We start from the raw sequence: 20079 nt of genomic DNA on the forward strand, positions 1-20079 counted from the left end.
AAAACCAAGCCATGGGTACTTCACCAATTTGTAGTCAAAGCAAACCCAAACAAAGTAGAGCGAATTTCCGTGTTGCTAGAACGACAGCAGGGAATTTCTGAGGACAAATGGGAATGGTTCCAAGTACCTGGGTAGAGGGAGCATAGGTATGATCACCTGACCATCTATCGGCGATTGCCGCGAATTTTGAATTTCTGCCGTGCGTGCGACGAATCGGCGGGATAAAACTATATATATGTAACTACCAGGGAAGTTAAGATATTTAAAAATAGGTTTTTCCTACCAAATTTAAAACCTTACCCTTGCAGAAATTCTCAAATGATCAGCTTACCTTACTAGAATCTTCTTCTATGGCCTGTATTCTTTCTGACCTTCTCCGTAACCTCTTGGGTTCTGGACTAGAATCAGATTCCTGTGTGACTGGTGTTGGATCAGAGTTTGTGGCACCATTTGGTCTACCTTCCCGCAAGTCCTGCGGTAAGTGACAAAGTTGATCGAGTAGGCAGTGCAGTAGCTCATGAGCATCTTGCTGTCTGTTACCCTCAAACATTGGGTTAACAACTCTGTCCAAGATAAAATTTACAAAATTACTATTAACTTTGCATGTGGCTTAAAATATCTATACATGACACTTTATTTATTTTCAGTTGTAATTATAATGTAGAGTATATAACTATATTCAGTTTTTGTCCCTTGGGCAGTCTGAAAATGTATATAATCATTATGAATACTAACAAAAACAGCAATACTATCAAAATACATAGTGATAATAATGGGAAATAATATTGTTATAATACAATAGTTTTGTACATACTTACCCGGCAGATATATACTTCGCTATAGTCTCTGACGTCCCGACAGAATTCAAAACTCGCGGCACACGCGACAGGTAGGTCAGGTGATCAGTCCACTCCCGCCGCTGGGTGGCGGGACTAGGAACCATTCCCGTTTTCTAATCAGATTTCCTCTTCCACCTGTCTCCTGAGGGGAGGCTGGGCGGGCCATTAATCGTATACTATATCTGCCGGGTGAGTATGTACAAAACTTTATTGTATTATAACAACATCATTTTTGTACATGCAACTTCCCTGGCAGATATATACTTAGCTGATTGGCACCCTTGGAGGAGGGCAAGAGACAGCTACATACTCAATAGATATAAATATAAAAAACAGGAAAACAACATATATTGTAGGTATAATAATAAACAACCTTGGTTCCTACCTGAGAGGGCAGAAGACTTCATGGATACTGTCTTTGAGTCTGCTTGCCTCAAGAGTTTCAGAGAGGATGAGACCTGTGACTGATAACCCTTTTGGATCATGCCAATGGGGGCTTGCCCACTTACTTGACAGAGCCTTGTCATGTAAGAGGCTAACCCTCTTACATGACAGAGCTTTAGGCACTTAAGATACTACAAGAAGCACAACAACCAATCCCGACCACCTGACCACACTAAACATGTTAGAAACTACGATTTGAGAGGGGTCTACCTCCAGTACCCTCTTCCAATCGACCCAAAGAACACATCACAAACCATAAAAACCCTAACATAACTATACTAAAAAGGATTGGCTTCAGCTCCATGTCCCAGCAACGAATCCGCAGATACGTACGCTCCAATTGAGAAACATTTATCATAAGTTACTCGAATGTCTCTTAAATAATGTGATGCAAAGACCGAGTTGCATCTCCAATAAGTTGACTCGACGAGAGTTTGTAGAGACAAATTCTTGTGGAAAGCCAACGAGGTAGCGATGGCTCTCACCTCATGAGCTTCAACTCTTAGGAGCTCGAGGTGCTCTTCCTTACATGCTAAGTGGGCTTCTTTGATCACATCCTTGATAAAGAAAGCCTGAGCATTTTTAGAGATGGATCTTTTAGGATCTCTAACAGAGCACCATAAACTTTCCTTATTACCACCCAGTTTTCTCTTCCTCTCTAGGTAAAACTTAAGGATCCTGACTGGACACAGAGTCCTCTCTTGCTCTCTTCCTGTCAGGGAAGACAGTCCCTTAACCTCGAAAGTCCTCGGCCAAGGTTTCGAAGGGTTTTCATTCTTCGCGAGAAAAAGGGGCTTGAAGGAACAGAAAGCTGAGTCGTTCCTGAAGCCAACAGTATCTTCTAATGCTTGGAGTTCGCTTATCCTCTTGGCTGAGGCTAAAGTGAAGAGAAATAACGACTTTCTTGTCAGATCTCTGAACGAAGCTGTATGTGGAGGTTCAAATCTGGGGGACATCAAATATCTTAGGACCACATCCAGATTCCAACTGGGTGTCCTAATATTCTTAGTCTTCGAAGTCTCGAAGGATCTAATTAAATCATGGAGATCTTTGTCCTCTGTAATATTTAGGCCTCTATGCCTGAAGACTGAAGAAAGCATGCTTCTATAGCCTTTAATTGTGGAGACAGCCAGATTACATTTCTCTCGCAAGTAAAGGAGGAAATCGGCTATATTTGTCACAGAGGTACTGGAAGAGGATATATTATGAGCTCTGCTCCATCTGCGAAACACCTCCCGCTTCGACTGGTAGACTCGAACAGTAGATGGTCTTCTTGCTCTTGCGATTGCCTTTGCAACTCCTTGAGAAAAACCCCTCGCTCTGACAAGTCCTTTGATAGTCTGAAGGCAGTCAGACTGAGAGCGGGGAGGTTTTTGTGATATCTGTCGAAGTGGGGCTGTTTGAGAAGATCGCTCCTGAGTGGGAGCGATCTCGGAAAGTCTATCATCCATTCCAGTACCTCTGTGTACCAGTTTTGGGCTGGCCAGAAAGGGGCGATGAGAGTCAGTTTGGCTCCTTCTGCTGCTGCAAACTTTCTCACCACTTCCCCTAGAATCTTGAACGGTGGAAAAGCATACCTGTCTATCCCGGACCAACTGAGAAGGAGACTGTCCACTGCTACCGCCCTTGGGTCTGAGATTGGGGAGCAGTAATTTTCCAGCCTTGTGTTCCAATGTGTGGCGAACAGGTCTACGTTCAGTCTTCCCCAGAGGTTCCAAAGTCTGTTGCAGACCTCTGGATGCAGGGTCCATTCCGTAGGAAGTACTTGCTCCTTCCTGCTCAGCAGATCGGCCCTCACATTCCTTTCTCCTTGTATAAATCTTGTTAGGAGAGTGATGTTTCGCTCCTTGGCCCAAAGCAGTAACACTCTTGCTTTCTCGTAAAGGGAGAACGAGTGAGTTCCTCCCTGCTTCTTGATGTATGCTAAGGCTGTAGTGTTGTCGGAATTGATCTGCAACACTGATCCTGAGATCTGAGCCTTGAAGTGCAGGAGTGCCAGATGAACCGCTGCCAACTCCTTTAGGTTGATGTGCCAGGACACCTGTTCCCCTCTCCAGGTGCCTGACACTTCTCTCGTGCCCAGAGTGGCTCCCCAGCCCGACTCTGAGGCGTCGGAAAATAACACTAGCCGAGGGATCGGAGCATAAAGGGACACGCCTTCGTTGAGCCTGTGCGGGTTCAGCCACCAACGTAGATCTTCCTTTATCCTCCTTGAGACAAGGAAGGAGTCTGACAACTTTTGGGACTTCTGATCCTAATTCTCCTTGAGGTAAAATTGCAGAGGCCTTAGATGAAGCCTTCCTAGAGAAATGAACTGTTCCATCGAGGAAAGGGTCCCCAGAAGACTCATCCAGTCCCTCGCGGAACATTGTTCTTTCTTTAGGAAGGTTGCTACTTTTTCCAAGCAGCGGTCTTGTCTTTCTTGTGACGGAAACACTTGAAAACCCCGAGAATCCATCCGAATCCCCAGATAGACAATGCTTTGCTGCAGAATCATCTGGGATTTCCCGAGGTTTACTAACAGTCCTAAGGACTGGGTCAACTTCAGGGTCAAAATCAAGTCCTCCAGACAGCGGACTTCCGACTGGGCCCGAATCAGCCAGTCGTCTAGGTACAATGATATCCGAACTCCTTTCAGATGTAGCCAATGCGCTACATTTCTCATCAGACCTGTGAACACTTGCGGGGCTGTTGAAAGCCCGAAGCAGAGAGCCCGAAACTGAAATATTTTCCCTCGTACCACAAATCTCAGGTATTTCCCGGACGAAGGGTGGATTGGCACGTGGAAATACGCATCCTGAAGGTCCAGGGACACCATCCAGTCCCCTGGACGAAAGGCTGCTAAAACAGAGGATGTCGTTTCCATCGTGAACTTCTTCTTTGCCACGAACAAGTTCAGAGCGCTCACGTCCAAGACCGGTCTCCACCCTCCTGAGCTTTTTGGTACCAAAAACAGGCGGTTGTAAAACCCCGGGGAATGGAGCTCTTCTACTTCTTCTATTGCCTCTTTGTCCAGCATTTGCCTCACCAGATGTTGAAGGGCTTGGTTCTTGATAGGGTCCTTGTATTTTGCTGTTAACTCCTTTGGAGTTGTCGTCAAGGGAGGTTTTTCCCTGAAGGGGATCAGATATCCTTTCTTGATGATGGAGAGGGACCAGGCATCGGCCCCTTTCTGTGCCCAGACTTTGTGAAACTTTAGAAGTCTGGCACCCACTTTCGTTTGGAGGACTGCTGTTTCACTGGCTCTTAGCGAAAGGTCTTCTTGAAGACCTTCCTCTCTTCTCCGATCATCTACTACTAAGAGAGGATCTAGGGGCGGACCTTCCCCAAAAGGGCTGCTGGAAGGGAGCCTTTTCCTTCTTGGTCACCAGGACCGCAGGCTTAAGTCTCTAAGCCGATTGAGCCAGAAGATCTTGTGTGGCTTTCTCGGATAAGGACCTAGAAATATCCTTAACTATTTCTTGCGGAAAGAGGTGACACAACAGGGGCGAGTATAAAAGAGCGGATCTCTGAAGAGGAGATACGGACTTGGTTAAGAAGGAGCTGTACACCACTCTCTTCTTAAGAATACCAGATCCAAAGAGGGAGGCAATCTCGGTGGACCCATCCATCACTGCTTTGTCAAGACACGACAATACACTGGCCAGTTCCTCCATGTTGACGAATTCCGGATCCTGCGCCTTCTTGGCTAGAGCTCCTATAGCCCAATCCATGAAGTTAAATACTTCGAGGGTACGAAAAAGCCCCTTGAGGAGATGGTCCATTTCACACATCCCCCAAGAGGCCTTCACGGACTGTAGGGAGCATCTCCTTGAAGAGTCTACCAGAGCGGAGAAATCTGCATCAGCAGATGAAGGGAGTCCCAAGCCCATGGGCTCCTTGGTATCGTACCACATGCCTGGTTTTCCAGCAAGCTTGGACGGGGGCAAGAAAACACCATCTTTCCTGCTTCTTTCCTGGAAAGAAGCCAGCTCTAGACCTTTAATAGCCTTTTTCATCGAGAGAGTCGGGGTCATCCTGACGAAGGAGGGGGACTTCGACAGCTTAGTACTGGACAGCAAAGCTCCTGGGGAAGAAGTGTCAGCTGGGCGAAGAGAATCTCCGAATACTTGCAGGAGGAGAGAAGCTAGTCTCTTGTAATCAGAGATCCCTGCGTCCTTAGGGGATTCTTCCTCAGACACTTCTTCCAAAGCCGCTGCTGGAGAGGAGGGCTTCTCAGGAGAAAGACCCTTAGGAGGAGAAAAACTTTTCCCCCTATCCAAAGTCTTATCAGGAGAACAGTCTCTCTTCCCAACAAGAGCTCTATCAGAAGTCGAACCAGTATCCACTCGGAGATTAGCATAAGTAAGGCGCCTGTTACCATCCTTGGTTCTGAAAGGGTCCTGGCGCTTCTCCAGGTCCTAGCGCCAGACAGGAGAGGCGCTTGCGTCCTTGAAAGTGCGCCTGTCAGGAGTAGGGCGCCCACTGAGATCAGGGCTCATGAAAGGCTCCTGGCGCCTGCGAGGAGAGGCGCTTGGGAGGCGACATGCGCCTGAAAGGAGAATGGCGGTTGTCTTGATCTCGGCGCCATGCAGGAGAGGCGATTGCATCCTTCAGAGGGAGCCTGAAAGGGGAAATACGCCTGCCAAGATCCTAGCGCCTACTAGGAGAGGCGCTTGAGTCCTTTTTAGGGCGTCTGGAAGGCCTACTCTCTCCTTTATCCCTACTAGGATCGGGGAGCCTCTTAGACTCTAGGCGCTTGTAAGGAGAGGAGCGTCCGTCCCTTGAAGAGCGTCTGGAAGGAGAACGAAGCCTGCTACTTCCAGAGAAAAGTCGTTCTCGGCGTCTGTACAGAGAGGGGCTCTCGTCTCTCCCGGGAAGTCTGGAAGAAAGAATTCGCTCACGGGAAGCCCGGGAAACGTCTGAACACAGGGAGCTCTCAGGCTCCTGGCGCCTGTCAGGAGAAGCGCTTGTGCCTCGCGACAAACTCCTAGAAGGTCTCTTAGAAGATGAGATGAGCTTCCGATCAGAAGAAGGCCTGACAGGAGAAGAGCGTTTGCTTGAGTCAGAGCGAAGACTAGCAGCTGCTCTCTTAACCGAGCTCTTGATAGGAAGGGAGACATCCTTCTTTCGAGAAGTGCCCTTCGAAAGCACTCCTAACAGGGCGGGCAACTGTTCCTGGAGGCCAACCAGAACTTCCTTCGTCTTCGAAGAAACTCCTTCCAGAGAGGAGTCAGGAGGTCTTGGAGCTCTCTTCTTCTGAGCAGGCGAATACTCCGGGAAAGGTTCGGGCTGGAGTCCAACACGTCGCCTACAGAAGGCTTCCAGGCTCTCTTGAGAGGACGAGACTTGGACAAGGAACTTCACCCTCGTCTAGGCGAAGAAGAATCTGAATCCGAAAAGCACTTCCGTAGGAGGCTTTTACAATAGCTATCCTTGGCAGCCTGGGAAGAGTCTACAGGTTCTGCCAAAGGGACGCCTGACCGTTGGGGATACTCTACATCCCCCTTGCGGCTGTCGACATTCCTCCTCCCCTGGTCATGGAAGTTTGGAAGTGGTCTAGGCCTAGGAGCAATGCGGAGTTGGTCAGACGCCCCCTCCACTGCACTGGGGACACTGGGGACACTGCACACATCACTGCACAAATCACTGCTCTTACCTTTGTCCTTCATTGCTTGCAGTTGCGATTGCAAGCTACGAATCGAGGCTCTCATTGCAGCCATTTCCGCAGACGAATCCACGGGTTCGCTGCGGGGGGAAGGGGCTGGAACAATACTAGGAGCAGGAGAAATTACAGAAGAGTTAGGAGCTACTTCCTGCTCAATAGAGCAGGATCTACTAGAGCTTCTGATGGAAGCCTTCCTGACTCTATCATTCTCCAGCTTTCTGATATATGCAGCCAAATTCTTCCATTCTATTTCAGTCAGACTTTCACACTCTACACAGGTGTTAGTTACTGAACAAGTATTCCCCCTACATTTAACACAATCAGTGTGAGGATCTACCGAAGCTTTCAGTAGTCTCACCTTACATTCCTCTTTCACACACACCCTAAACACAGGTGCAATGTCAGACATTCTTAAGAGCAATCCAAATCAAAATAAAAAAAATGGTCCACAAAAAGCGTATGCCAAAGCTACAGATCAAATACGTCACCAAAGGTCAACCAGAGAATCCTCAGCAAGCGAGAAAGAATTTCTATGCAGGAGGAACCAACAACGATGTTGTCGGTACCGGCGACAGAGAAAATCTAATTAGAAAACGGGAATGGTTCCTAGTCCCGCACCCAGCGGCGGGAATGGACTGATCACCTGACCTACCAGTCACGTGTGCCGCGAGTTTTGAATTCTGTCGGGACGTCGGAGACTATAGCTAAGTATATATCTGCCGGGGAAGTTGCATGTACAAAAACATATTTACAAATAACTAAATAAAATGTGCTTGCAAAAAACTTAGTTACCAAACTCAAATCAGACACTGAAGTCAATATATGTATACCATTTTGGGAAATACACTTATCAGATTACTAAATTAACTCGTTCTGATGACAATTATAGTCGTCATTCACTTTTCAACCTCTTAAGATTTTGATGTTCAAGACAATCATCATGTGTACTATGTTAATAAATTTGCCATAAATTGTTAAAAGCATCATAACAGTGAAATCTAAATATGGTGTGTATAGATGTCTGTTGTTGTTGGACTGGTATATATCCTGATTTATGGTAAATTGACAAACCCATAGTCTGCCAAGGGAACTTATGCCGCTAAAGTATACTTCAAATTTTTCAAGTGTACTCTGTGGTATCATATTTTACTAAACTAATTTCATATAGCTAAACGCAAACTTTAAAGTCAACTTTATCATCTTTTACACTTTGTAAACCAAAACTTGATATCTTTTCTCTTATTTACTGGGAAATTTTTTTTAGAAGTAACAAAAACGGCATTTTAAAACACATCAAGTTAAAGTTCACCTCTTAAAGCTTTAAAATGACACCAAATTCATTAATATAGCAAATAATATAATGTTACACAAGACAATCAAAGCAAAAATTTGCAAAGCATTTTTGCTAACTCACTGAAGAGTGAGTGTTCTGGCACAGACAGATTTTGACATCCCCACACACACACACACACACACACACAAATACACATAGAAGATCCACAAAGGGTTAAAAGGAAGTGTAATTATAGTGAAAGCAAAGATCTCAAGGGAAAAGCAAGGATGCCAAGATTGTTCCAAAGCTTTGAACCTCTACGAGTTGCAGTTGTAGGTCACAAAGTCTACTGGCTACAATGACCGGGAAATATAGTTCGCATAGAAGAATGTAATGTAGATCATCAACTCCTACTACATCCACTACCATTGCTTTCCTCTAATCTCCTGTTCAGATCTCAAGTATGTAAAGAGACAAGGATAACCAGGAGAACTGTCAGTCAGGTGTACCATACTCAACTTCTAACCACCTTACCGAGGAATTTTACTGGAGACCATCCTCCTGTCCTGGGAAGAAAGGACAATCACTATCTTCTTGCTTGAGTCCACCGGTTTGGGGTGGTGGACTAGGACCTCTTTAAGGTTATTCCAAGCATTCTCTGCTGTCTCACTTGCGCTAGGCAAGACTGTCCTGCAATGTGCATACTATACCTAATTGGGACTGATCGTGATAGAACAATAGTATACGTACCCCATCTTTAACATCACTACCCTGATTGTGAATGAAATCAGCTTCTCTGCAAACTCCTTCCCAGTGATATTAAAAACAGGAATAGACAACAACCAAAGTTCTTCCACAGTGGAAGGTGGCAAAAAAAGGTCCATGATAATCGCAATTTGCCGCAGTAGATGCCGAATCATACAAAAAGCATGCAATTGCTTCAATGAGCTGCCTCATTGTCTTCATGGGTTAATGATACCTTTAATGGTAGTACAGGTGGTCCCCGGGTTACGTCGTTTCATGGTTAAATCGCTCTTTATATAATTCATCAAAAATGATTTCCTGGGTTACAACATATGTTTTGGGTTTACGTTGCCAGTCCAACGGGAAACGAACTTTAATATGGCTCCAAAATGGCAGATTTGTCACAATTTGCAGGTTTTTTGTGAATAGCTCAATCAAAATGCAGGTTATGTAGTTTTGTAGACATCCAAAGGATTGAAAGTCAATTTTCGTACAATTTTTGACAAAGTCTCGGGTTATGCCTTTTTTTGGCTTACATCGTGGCATAGGAATGGAGCCCCCAACGTAACCAGGGGACTGCATGTACAGGAATTTCACAAAACAGTTGAGACTAATGCAAGGGGTGAGTTGCAGGAAAATAAGTGCTGCAGGAACAGTGTCCTCAAAGGGATTCAAATATACTATATAGCACAGCAATACCATACTGATTTTGGATCACTCTTCCATTCACAACTACCTGTGAGAGAACTAATCCAGTGGTGGATACACATAAATGGCAGCAAACAGTATAATTAACTTCAATCCTCTACCACTGAAATACTGTACTCTTACACACACACACACACACACACACACACACACACACACACACACACACACACACACACACACACACACACACACACACACTATAGTGTGGTTACCTTAAAGCTTCTAAAAAATCATAGGGATGAAAGGCAGGTATCCTTTTGTTGTCGGAGACATTTCTCTCTTCCTTCCCTAAACTAACAAATACACTATGTAGTTCTGACAAAAACTGAATACGTTGGTCCAATGTACCATCACTTTGGTTCCTGCAAAGACAAATGGATGGCCCACAGTGTTAGTCTAATAATAAAACTGGAATTTATCTAATAATCCATAGTTTTTTTAAAGATTTGACATTCACTGTCAGCCGAAGCTTGAATGTTTAAATATTTATGTACAGTACAACTGTATGTGAAGACCAGAATTGGTTAACGTACGATATTCATCAAATAACCATGGGTCACACGAGTGTAACAAATTTGTACATAAGATAAAATTAGTCCAGAATCATGTTTTTTTCAGTTCAAAGAAGGCCAAAATACAAAAATAGGGGTTGATCTGTCTTAATTTAACCTATATGACTAAAAGACTGCACAGTGTCTTATATCATGGAAGTGTTTTGTAGACAGAAGGTATATAGAAAATAATTTTGATTTTAAAAGAGATGTAAACATTTTCCTGGTAAAGTATCAGAAATGGTAATCCTTTGTTAGGGCTCAACAGTTTAACAAAATGCAGTCTATGAAAATTACAAGGAATTTTATACATGTTAACTTGGCAACATCTATTACTTTTTAATGTACACAGCATACCTTTCTCATCATTTACAATGCTGGCTGCTTAAAAGCTTTGAATAATAAAGATTATAAAATATACACACAGCAGTCCCTATCAATTGCAACATTATCTTATGAGTACCTAAGGTAAACTAAATGACCAACTTTATACTTGCCTATCCAGCATCTAAGCTAGTAAGATACTGGTTGAATTGATAATCTAAATAACTTTGCACCAGGGATAGACTTTAGCACTGCAACACAGCATCAAACTTCCAAAAGCTGATCTTGTACAGGAAAAACAAAAGCAATCACAACAAGAATGGTGAGGCACTCACCCTGCAGCTTGTAAATGCATATGGAGATGGTGAAGATCATGAGTAAAGCCAGGCAAGAATCTCAGTGCATACAACACTGAATTAAGGAAGCAGGTGTTGCCCAAGTTGGCTATGGGACACACGCCAGTGACCCGACCACCAATCATCGCACCATCCACCACACCACCTGTTATTCCGCTTGACTGAGAGGATCCCCCAGCGGTGCGGCGGCCACTACTTGTGGTGGTGTTTCTTCCCAAGCTCATTTTCCGTAAAGTGGGAGGCGTCTGCGGAAAGCAAACATGTTTTTAAATATCAGTATAGGTTTAAACCACAGCACTAAAAATGATAAGAGTAGTAATATACATTAGTAAACCTGCAGTTTCATCAAATACTGTACCTGAGAAGTGGGTACTGCACACTCTACCTGCAAAAGTAAAACAAGATACCAGTATTCTTGAGTTGTTCAAATGAGTAAATGAAATCATTTAACATAACCTATAAATACCAAAAAATAAAACAAAACTGAGACTGTCACATGCAACTTGATAACTCCAATACATCCAATCACAAGAGAAGTTCGATTCACTGAATTTAGGCAGGAGAAACAAGATAAAAGTCCTACATTAAAACAGTTGAAAAATATTTATGAGCACAGATATCAAATAAAAAAATTTTCTTTGCAGATAAACATAATATAGTAAGCAAAAATTAATTAAACAAAAATTTTCTTCCAAATAGTCATCCAATACATATTATTACAGCTAAATTAATTCTAATCTATTGGACCAAGCTTTTCCAATAAAATCTCAGTTCTGATAAGAAATTTTGTCATAAGACTTTGCATCCATATTCAAAATGCAGTCTAAACAATAACCTTCCAGAGACTTATATCATAATTCATGAATATGACAAATTTTTAACCAATTTGTATTTTTCACAACTTACAAACCTGAGGTCTTAACATTAGGATAAATACTCAGTGCTAGCTGGAAACCAGTAAAGTTTAAAATAATTGTGTACGCAAGGGATTATTTGCATCTGTGCTTGGTCACGAGACATGATGGCGATGCACACCTCTCCACGCAGGGAAAGGAGCACAATTAGTCATAATTACTTCCCAAAGCACATCCAGATACATCAAAGCTTTGGATTACAGGCAATCCATATGAATATGCAATATTCCAAAGCACAGGTAACGAATTAACCGTACCTTAAGAGTTTTTTCACCTATGACTTACTACATGACGAGTACCTCGACGTCGAAATCGTCGAAGAAAATATCAGGACGTTTATCTGCTTCTTGTGATATCCAGGAAGACTCACAGCATGGGAAGGCTTCATGTTCGCATACCCGGGAATTCCAAACAACAAATTGAAAACAACAGGGGGCAAACTAAACCGGCTTTAAAAGGACGGAGCAAAGCACATCCTCTCTTATAGGCGGTAAGAAAATAACTAACGGGGTCACGAGTTAATGAGGAGTATGTGGGTGGCTCCACATGTCCTGTGACCAAGCACAGATGCCAATAGTCCCTTGCGTACACAATTATTTTAAACTTTGCCGGTTCCCAGTTGGTGCTGAGTATTTATCCTAATATTAAGACCAAAGGTTTGTTTAGTATATGAACAAAGGAACATTTTAAAATCTATCCTTGCCAAAATTAAACTTCGAAACTGAAATTATGTATAAATTGTAGAACTAAAAACAGCTTAACCTTATGGGCCTAACAATACAGTTAATATTTCTGTTCCCTCAGTAATTAACAGAAATTAAATTTATATTGTTTATATTATTAATAAACTCAAAAGCATAAGAGGCTGGAACCAGAAACTAATTGTAGATATTTATAATCTATAGAAGTTTTTAAAAAATGATATTGTTATGATACAATAAAGTTTTGTACATACTTACCTGGCAGATATATACTTAGCTATAGACTCCGTCGTTCCCGACAGAAATTCGAATTTCGCGGCACACGCTACAAGTAGGTCAGGTGATCTACCGCCCTGCCGCTGGGTGGCAGGAATAGGAACCATTCCTGTTTTCTAATCAGATTTTTTCTTCCACCTGTCTCCTGAGGGGAGGCTGGGTGGGCCATTTAATTGTATATATCTGCCAGGTAAGTATGTACAAAACTTTATTGTGTCATAACAATATCATTTTTGTACATTCAACTTCCCTGTCAGATATATACTTAGCTGATTGGTACCTTTGGCGGAGGGTAAGAGACAGCTAATTACTGAATAGACAGGAAAACAACATACGTTGTAGGTAATAAATATATAAGAAACCTTGGTTCCTACCTGTGTCGGCAGAAGACTTCATGGCTACTGCCTAGGAGCTTGCATCGCCTCAAGAGCCTCAGCAAGGTAGTGACCTCATGCTAAGAGTTCTTGTTGGTCTGTCAAAGGGGTCTTATCCACTTACTCGACAGAACCTGAGGATCTTTGTCAATGGGGTCTTATCCACTTATATGACAAAACACCTTGCCAAATGGCATCATCAAGGAGCATAACACTGATCTCGATCACCTGATCCTAACACCGGGGTTAGTACTAAGATTGAAAGGAGTTATCCCCCAACATCCTTTCAAACAACCCTAAAAACTCAAAACCAAACTTTTTCAGATTAAAAAACAACTAACTAGTTAAGCATCAGTACCAGCTCCCTGTCCCAGCACAGTATCCGCTGATACATATGGTCCAAGAGAGAAGCACTTTTCGTATGTCACTCTGACGTCCTTTAAGTAATGGGAAGCAAATACCGAGTCGCATCTCCAATACGTTGCTGCTAAAATGTCTTTCATTGACATATTCTTATTAAAAGATAGGGAAGTTGCAACTGTACGTACTTCATGTGCCCTAACCCTAAGCAGCTTCAAGTATTTCTCTTGGCATTTCATGTGAGCCTCCGTTATCACATTTCTAACGAAGAACGCTAGTGCGTTCTTTGACATCGGTCTCTTCGGGTCCTTTACCCCACACCATAGACTCTGACTGCAACCCTGAAGTTGACTCTTCTTTTTAAGATAGAACTTCAGTGCTCTGACTGGACAGAGAGACCTTTCTGACTCTCTACCTACAAGGGGAGAGAGTCCCTTGACTTCAAAGCTTCTGGGCCAAGGTTTAGAAGGGTTCTCATTTTTTGCCAGAAACCGAGGTTGGAAAGAGACAACCGCAGAATCTCCTTTAAAACCTACCCGAGAGTCCAATGCATGTATTTCACTGACCCTCTTGGCAGCCGCGAGGGCCAAGAGAAAAATGCACTTCCTCGAGAGGTCTCTAAACGATGCTTTATGCAGAGGTTCTAACTTATTTGAAGAGAGGAACTGGAGGACCACATCTAGATTCCAACTTGGTGGGAGCGAGGACTTAGTCTTTGTAGTTTCAAAGGATCGTATCAGATCATGGAGATCCTTGTTATCCTCTATGCTCAGGCCCCTGTTTCTGAATACAGCAGAGAGCATGCTCCTGTATCCTTTAATGGTCGAAACAGCTAAGTGTGATTCTTCCCGAAGGAAGAGAAGAAAATCAGCAATGTCGGTCACAGAGGTATTGGATGAGGACAGCTTCTTCGACCTACACCATCTACGGAAGACTTCCCACTTAGATTGATAAACCCGCAGAGTAGAGGACCTGCGGACTCTGGCGATCGCGCTCGCAACTTTTCGAGAAAAGCCTCTCGCTCGGACAAGTCTTTCGATAGTCAAAAGGCAGTCAGGGAGAGAGCCGGGAGGTTTCCGTGAAACCTCTCGAAGTGGGGTTGTTTGAGCAGATCTGTCCTTTCGGAAAGAGATCTGGGGAAGTCCACCGTCCATTCCAGTACCTCTGTGAACCAATCTCGAGCGGGCCAAAAGGGGGCGATGAGTGTTAGTTTCGTTGCCTCCGAGGATCGAAACTTCCTTAGCACTTCCCCCAGAATTTTGAACGGGGGGAAAGCGTAGGCATCTATGCCCGACCAGTCCATGAGAAGGGCATCTATTGCTATTGCTCTGGGATCCTCCACTATGGAGCAAAAGTTTTCCATCCTTCTGGAGAGGAACGTGGCGAACAGGTCTATCTGAGGCTTCCCCCAGAGGGACCAGAGCTTTCGGCAGACTTCGGAGTGGAGGGTCCATTCGGTTGGAAGGACCTGGTTCTTCCTGCTGAGTCTGTCTGCTCTTACATTCTTGGCTCCTTGTATAAACCTCGTCAATAGCACATGCCTCGTTCCTCTGCCCAGATTAAGAGATCTCTTGCTATCTTGTATAGTGAGAACGAGTGAGTCCCCCCGTTTCCAGATGTAAGCCAGAGCCGTGGTATTGTCCGAGTTTACCTGGACTACCACGCCTCTGACCTCCGACTCAAAGTTCTTCAAGGCTAGATGAACCGCCATAAGTTCCTTCACGTTGATATGCCAGGACACCTGTTCTCTTGTCCAGGTGCCTGACACTTCCTTCTTTCCTAGTGTTGCTCCCCATCCCGTTTCCGAGGCGTCGGAAAACAACACTAGGAGAGGGTTCCGAATCGAAAGGGATACTCCTTCGTACTTTCGTAGAGGGGTTAACCACCACCTCAGGTGAGACTTGATCTCTTGTTGAATGGGAAAGGAATCCGAAAGTTCTCCTGTCTTTCAGTTCCACATCCTTTGCAGGTAGAACTGCAGAGGTCTCAGATTGAGCCTCCCTAGGGAAACGAACTGCTCCAGCGACGAAAGGGTGCCCAGGAGACTGAGCCATTCCCTCGCTGAGCTTCGTTCTTCCCCTAAGAAGGTTGAGACTTTTTCCAAGCCTTGAGCAATTCTGTCTTGTGACGGAAACGCTCGAAAACCCCGAGAATCCATCTGAATCCCCAGATAGACAATGTTCTGGCTGGGGATCATCTGAGACTTCTCGAGGTTCATGAGCAGTCCGAGTGAATGAACGAGATCCAAAGTCGTTTCCAAGTCCTCCAAACACTGTTGTTTCGATTTGGCCCTTATTAGCCAGTCGTCCAAATAAAGGGATATGTTCACCCCCTTCAGATGAAGCCATCATGCTACGTTCCTCATCAGGCTCGTGAACACTTGAGGAGCCGTAGACAGGCCGAAGCACAGAGTCCTGAATTGAAAGACCCCTGCCCTGCATCATGAACCGCAGGTCTTTCCTTGATGAAGGATGCAGGGGGACGTGAAAATAAGTGTCCTGTAGGTCCAAGGAGACCATCCAATCTCCTGGACGCAGAGCAGCAAGAACCGAGTTGGAAGTTTCCATAGAGAACTTCTGTTTCTCTACGAATCAGTTCAGTGCACTCACATCCAGGAGAGGCCCCCCCCCCCCCCCCCCCCCCCCGAGGCTTTCGGTACGAGGAACAGTCAATTGTAAAAGCCTTGGGAGTGTGGATCCTGCACTAATTCTATGGCCTCCTTCTCCAACATTTGGTCTACGAGCTGAAGCAGGGTCTTCCTCTTGACAGGGTCCTTGTACTTCGCCCACAGTTCCCTTGGGGTAGACGTCAAGGGAGGCCTGTTTTGAAAGGGGATGAGATATCCTCTTTTCACTATAGAGAGGGACCAGGTGTCCGCCTCTCTCAACGCCCATTCTTCTGAGAACTTCAGAAGTCTGGCGCCTACTGGTGCTTGGTGGACTTGAACTTCATTTGGTTTTCTTGGTAGGTCTAAAAGAAGACCTACCTCTCCTTTCCGCTCCTCTCTTCCTAGAGGAGGGCCGGGAAGATGAACTCCCTCGAAAGGGCGGCTCTGGGTTCCGTGGCTCCTTCTTTGTAGCAGGAACAGCTGGCCTCGCCTTTTTGGCTGACTGGACAGCAGATCTTGTGTCGCCTTCTCAGTAAGTGAGTGAGAAAAATCTCTCACTAACTGAGAAGGAAAAGCTGATTTGACAGAGGGGCGTATAGTAGGGACGACCTCTGTACCCGCGAGACAGCTTTTGTAAGAAAAGAACTAAATACAGCTCTCTTCTTAAGAATTCCTGCTCCGAAAAGGGAGGCCACTTCCCCAGATCCGTCCTGAACCGCCTTATCCATGCACGCTAGTACACTATTAAGGACTTCGGGGCTCAGGCCTTCATTGTCCTGTGTCTTCTTGGTCAACGCCCCAAGGGACCAGTCCAGAAAGTTAAAAACTTCCAAGACATGGAACAATCCCTTGAGGAGATGGTCCATTTCAGACATTCCCCACGTTGTCTTTGCTGAAGAGAGAGACTGTCTCCTCGACGCGTCCACAAGCGTTGAGAAATCTGCCTCATCAGAAGCTGGGAGGGCGAGTCCCATTGCTTCACCTGTCTCGTACCAAATACCCCTCCTCCTAGAAAGTGTGGAGGGAGGGCAGGTAAAGACAGTCTTTCCCGCCTCCTCCTTGGAGCTGAGCCAATTTCCAAAAGACTGCAAAGCTTTCTTCATGGAAATGGTTGGGCGCATCTTCAAGGAGGAGGATGATTTTGAGGGCTTCGTGCTTGTGAACAGCGACCGAGGAGACGGAGGGGCGGCAGGACTCCGAGAATCTCCAAATTCTTGGAGCAAAAGAGCTGCCAAAGATTTGTAGTCCGAGAGCTCCGCTCCCTTTTGAGCTTCCATGTCAGAAACATCCTCTAACTCATGTTCAACAGGAGAAGCATTATCAGCCGAAGGAGAGCGTCTCTTATTGCAAGGTGAAGGGCTTCTAGCAGGATCAGATCCCTCCCGACAAGGGCGACGGCCGCCTGTGTGACATCTTGCGTCCCTGCCAGGCGAAGGCTGATCCCGCGAAAAAGCCCGATCATCATCAAAGCCCTCCTGACAAGGATGACGGCCGCCTGTGTGACATCTTGCATCCCTTTCAGGAGAAGATTGTGCTTGCGAAAAGCTTCTACCAGCAACAGATACATCCTGACAAGGATGACGGCTGCCTGTGCGACATCTTGCGCCCTTGTCCAGAGAAATCTGTTCCTGGTAAGTCATAAAGAGGAGCCTCCTGGTTGACTTCTCTGTCTGATTTAATTGGAGAAAATCCTGGCGCCTGGCGCCTATCTGGCGCCGAAAGCTTGGCTCGCTCCTTGCGCCTGGATGTCTCTGTCCGCCTCGGACAGTGTCCTCTGTCCGAGTTGTCCACATCTGGAGCTTGGCGCCTGGATGGTGTTGTCCGAGTACGACACTTTTGCCTGTCCATATTGTCCGCTTCTGGCGCTTGGCGCCCAAATGGCGCTGTCTGCGTACGATATTTTTTCCTGTCCTGGCTGTCCGCCTTGTCCAGGTTGTCCGTATCTGGCGCTTGGCGCCTGGTTGTCACTGTATGCGTACGATACTTCTGCCTGTCCGGGCTGTCCGCGTCTGGAGGCTGGGGTCTGGCTGGCGCCGTCTGTGTACGACACTTTTGCCTGTCCGAGTTGTCCACTTCTGGCGTTGTCCGCCTCGGACACTCGATTCTGTTGTTGTTCTCCGTATCTGGCGCCCCACGCCTATGAGCTTCCGTCCGCCCTTCCATTGTCGTCTCTGTCCTAGGACGAGGAGTAGAGGAGAGGAGCCTGGAGTCCGGAACGCCCACCAGACGAGATCTCTTAACAGGAAGGAAAGAGTCTTTAATCCGAGGAGGGTCCTTACTTAATACTCCTACCAATGAAGATATCTGTTCCTGCATTTTAAGGAGGATATCTGTCGCAGTTTCTTCCCTTTCCTTATAAGGAAGAGGAGAAGGTGCCCTGGAGGGCGTAAGCGATCGTGATCCCAGAGCAGGAGAATTCCATGTCTTCTTGGCTCTTTTCCTCTCGCAGGGAGAATCCTCTGGGAAACGTTCCGGGCTCGAGTCCAGAGTAGGCGCTTTCCAACTCCTCTTAATTGGACGCGATAGTTCGTCGGAACTCCATCCACTTCTGTGGGGAGACGAATTGGATGATGAGAAGCACTCTTTTAGGATGCCTTTCCAATGGCGATCCTTGGCAGTCTGGGACGCTACAGATTCTGCCGAGGGGACGCCTGATCGGTGAGGATTCTCCGTAACCTCCGTACGGCTGTCGACATTCCTTCTCCTCTGAGCCTGGGAGCGAGACAGAGCCGATCAGACGCACCCTCCAATACACTAGGGACACTTGCGTCACTTTCCACAGCCTTACCTTGAAGAGCTTGCATTTTAAGCTCCATCCTTATTAATGCCGTCTTCAGATTTGCAATCTCCGTAGCAGAATTTGCATTATCTGCGACGGGCGAGGGTGATACTGCATGTGAGGAAGCAATTAATTGGGGGTTAGTCACACTAACTGGCTCGTTAGAGCAAGATCTACTCAAACTTCTAGAAGCAGCTTTTCTAACCCTATCTCTCTATAACTTCCTTAAGTAGGAATCTAGAGTCTTCCATTCTTCCTCACTCATATTCACACATTCATTGCAAGTGTTAGATCTAGAGCATTCATTCCCCCTACACCTCTTGCATACATTGTGAGGATCTACCGAAGCTTTCGGTAGTCTCACCAAACAACCCTCATTCCCACATCTTCTAACTTCGCAGTTAGAGTCAGACATTTTGAGAACAATCCGAAGCAAAATCCAAAAAAAGAGTCCACAAAAGCGTATGCCAAACCACAGATCCAAATACGTCACCAAATAAGACAGTCCAGACAATCAACGGCGATGAAATACAAAAATAAAGTCAGGAGGAACCAACAACGATGTTGATGGTACCGGTGACAAGAGAAAATCTGATTAGAAAACAGGAATGGTTCCTATTCCTGCCACCCAGCGGCAGGGCGGTAGATTACCTGACCTACCGGTAGCGTGTGCCGCAAAATTCGAATTTCTGTCGGGAACGACGGAGTCTATAGCTAAGTATATATCTGACAGGGAAGTTGAATGTACAAAACCAAAATGTAAGTATGATAATAGAAAAAAAATAACAATTTGTTGAAAATTGTATTTTTCCTACCTATACAAACCTGAGGGGTCCTTTAACAATTGGAATATACTTTCGGCGTAGCTGGAATTACAGCCGTTGAATCTTGAACAAGGTGGTTAGGCAGTAACTACTGTGGAGCAGGCTAGCCTGCCCATATGTAAACACTCCACTTTGCCTTTCGGCCCAGGTTCAGATTGAGGGGTGGCATGAGATGGGCATATTTGTTAAAGGACCTCAGGTTTGTATAGTTAGGAAAAATACAATTTTCGACAAATTGTTATTTGTTCTGATACGTAATACAAATCTTTCGGTACTTTAACAATAGGAAGACTGACTGATTGGTGGGAGGAATCTGAGTGAGTCACTAGAACTGACTGGAGTTCTGCGCACCTA

At 45.3% G+C, this 20079-nt stretch overlaps 1 protein-coding gene across 2 annotated transcripts in view; it reads right to left on the bottom strand.

The window, feature by feature from the left end:
* Window positions 1–20079, bottom strand: part of LOC135201580 (ubiquitin carboxyl-terminal hydrolase 1-like) — a 117640-nt gene that overhangs the window by 64213 nt on the left and 33348 nt on the right. Inside the window, exons 4-7 of one of the 2 annotated variants that reach the window (XM_064230608.1) lie at window positions 11248–11274; window positions 10869–11134; window positions 9871–10020; window positions 332–563 (exon numbers count right to left, since the gene is read on the bottom strand). In XM_064230608.1, coding sequence (XP_064086678.1) covers window positions 332–563; window positions 9871–10020; window positions 10869–11134; window positions 11248–11274 — 675 coding nt within the window. The remainder of the gene's footprint in view (window positions 1–331; window positions 564–9870; window positions 10021–10868; window positions 11135–11247; window positions 11275–20079) is intronic. The other variant, XM_064230609.1, reaches the window with a different exon arrangement.

The sequence above is a fragment of the Macrobrachium nipponense genome, chromosome 28 (assembly GCF_015104395.2).
Source record: "Macrobrachium nipponense isolate FS-2020 chromosome 28, ASM1510439v2, whole genome shotgun sequence".
Classification (NCBI taxonomy): domain Eukaryota; kingdom Metazoa; phylum Arthropoda; class Malacostraca; order Decapoda; family Palaemonidae; genus Macrobrachium; species Macrobrachium nipponense.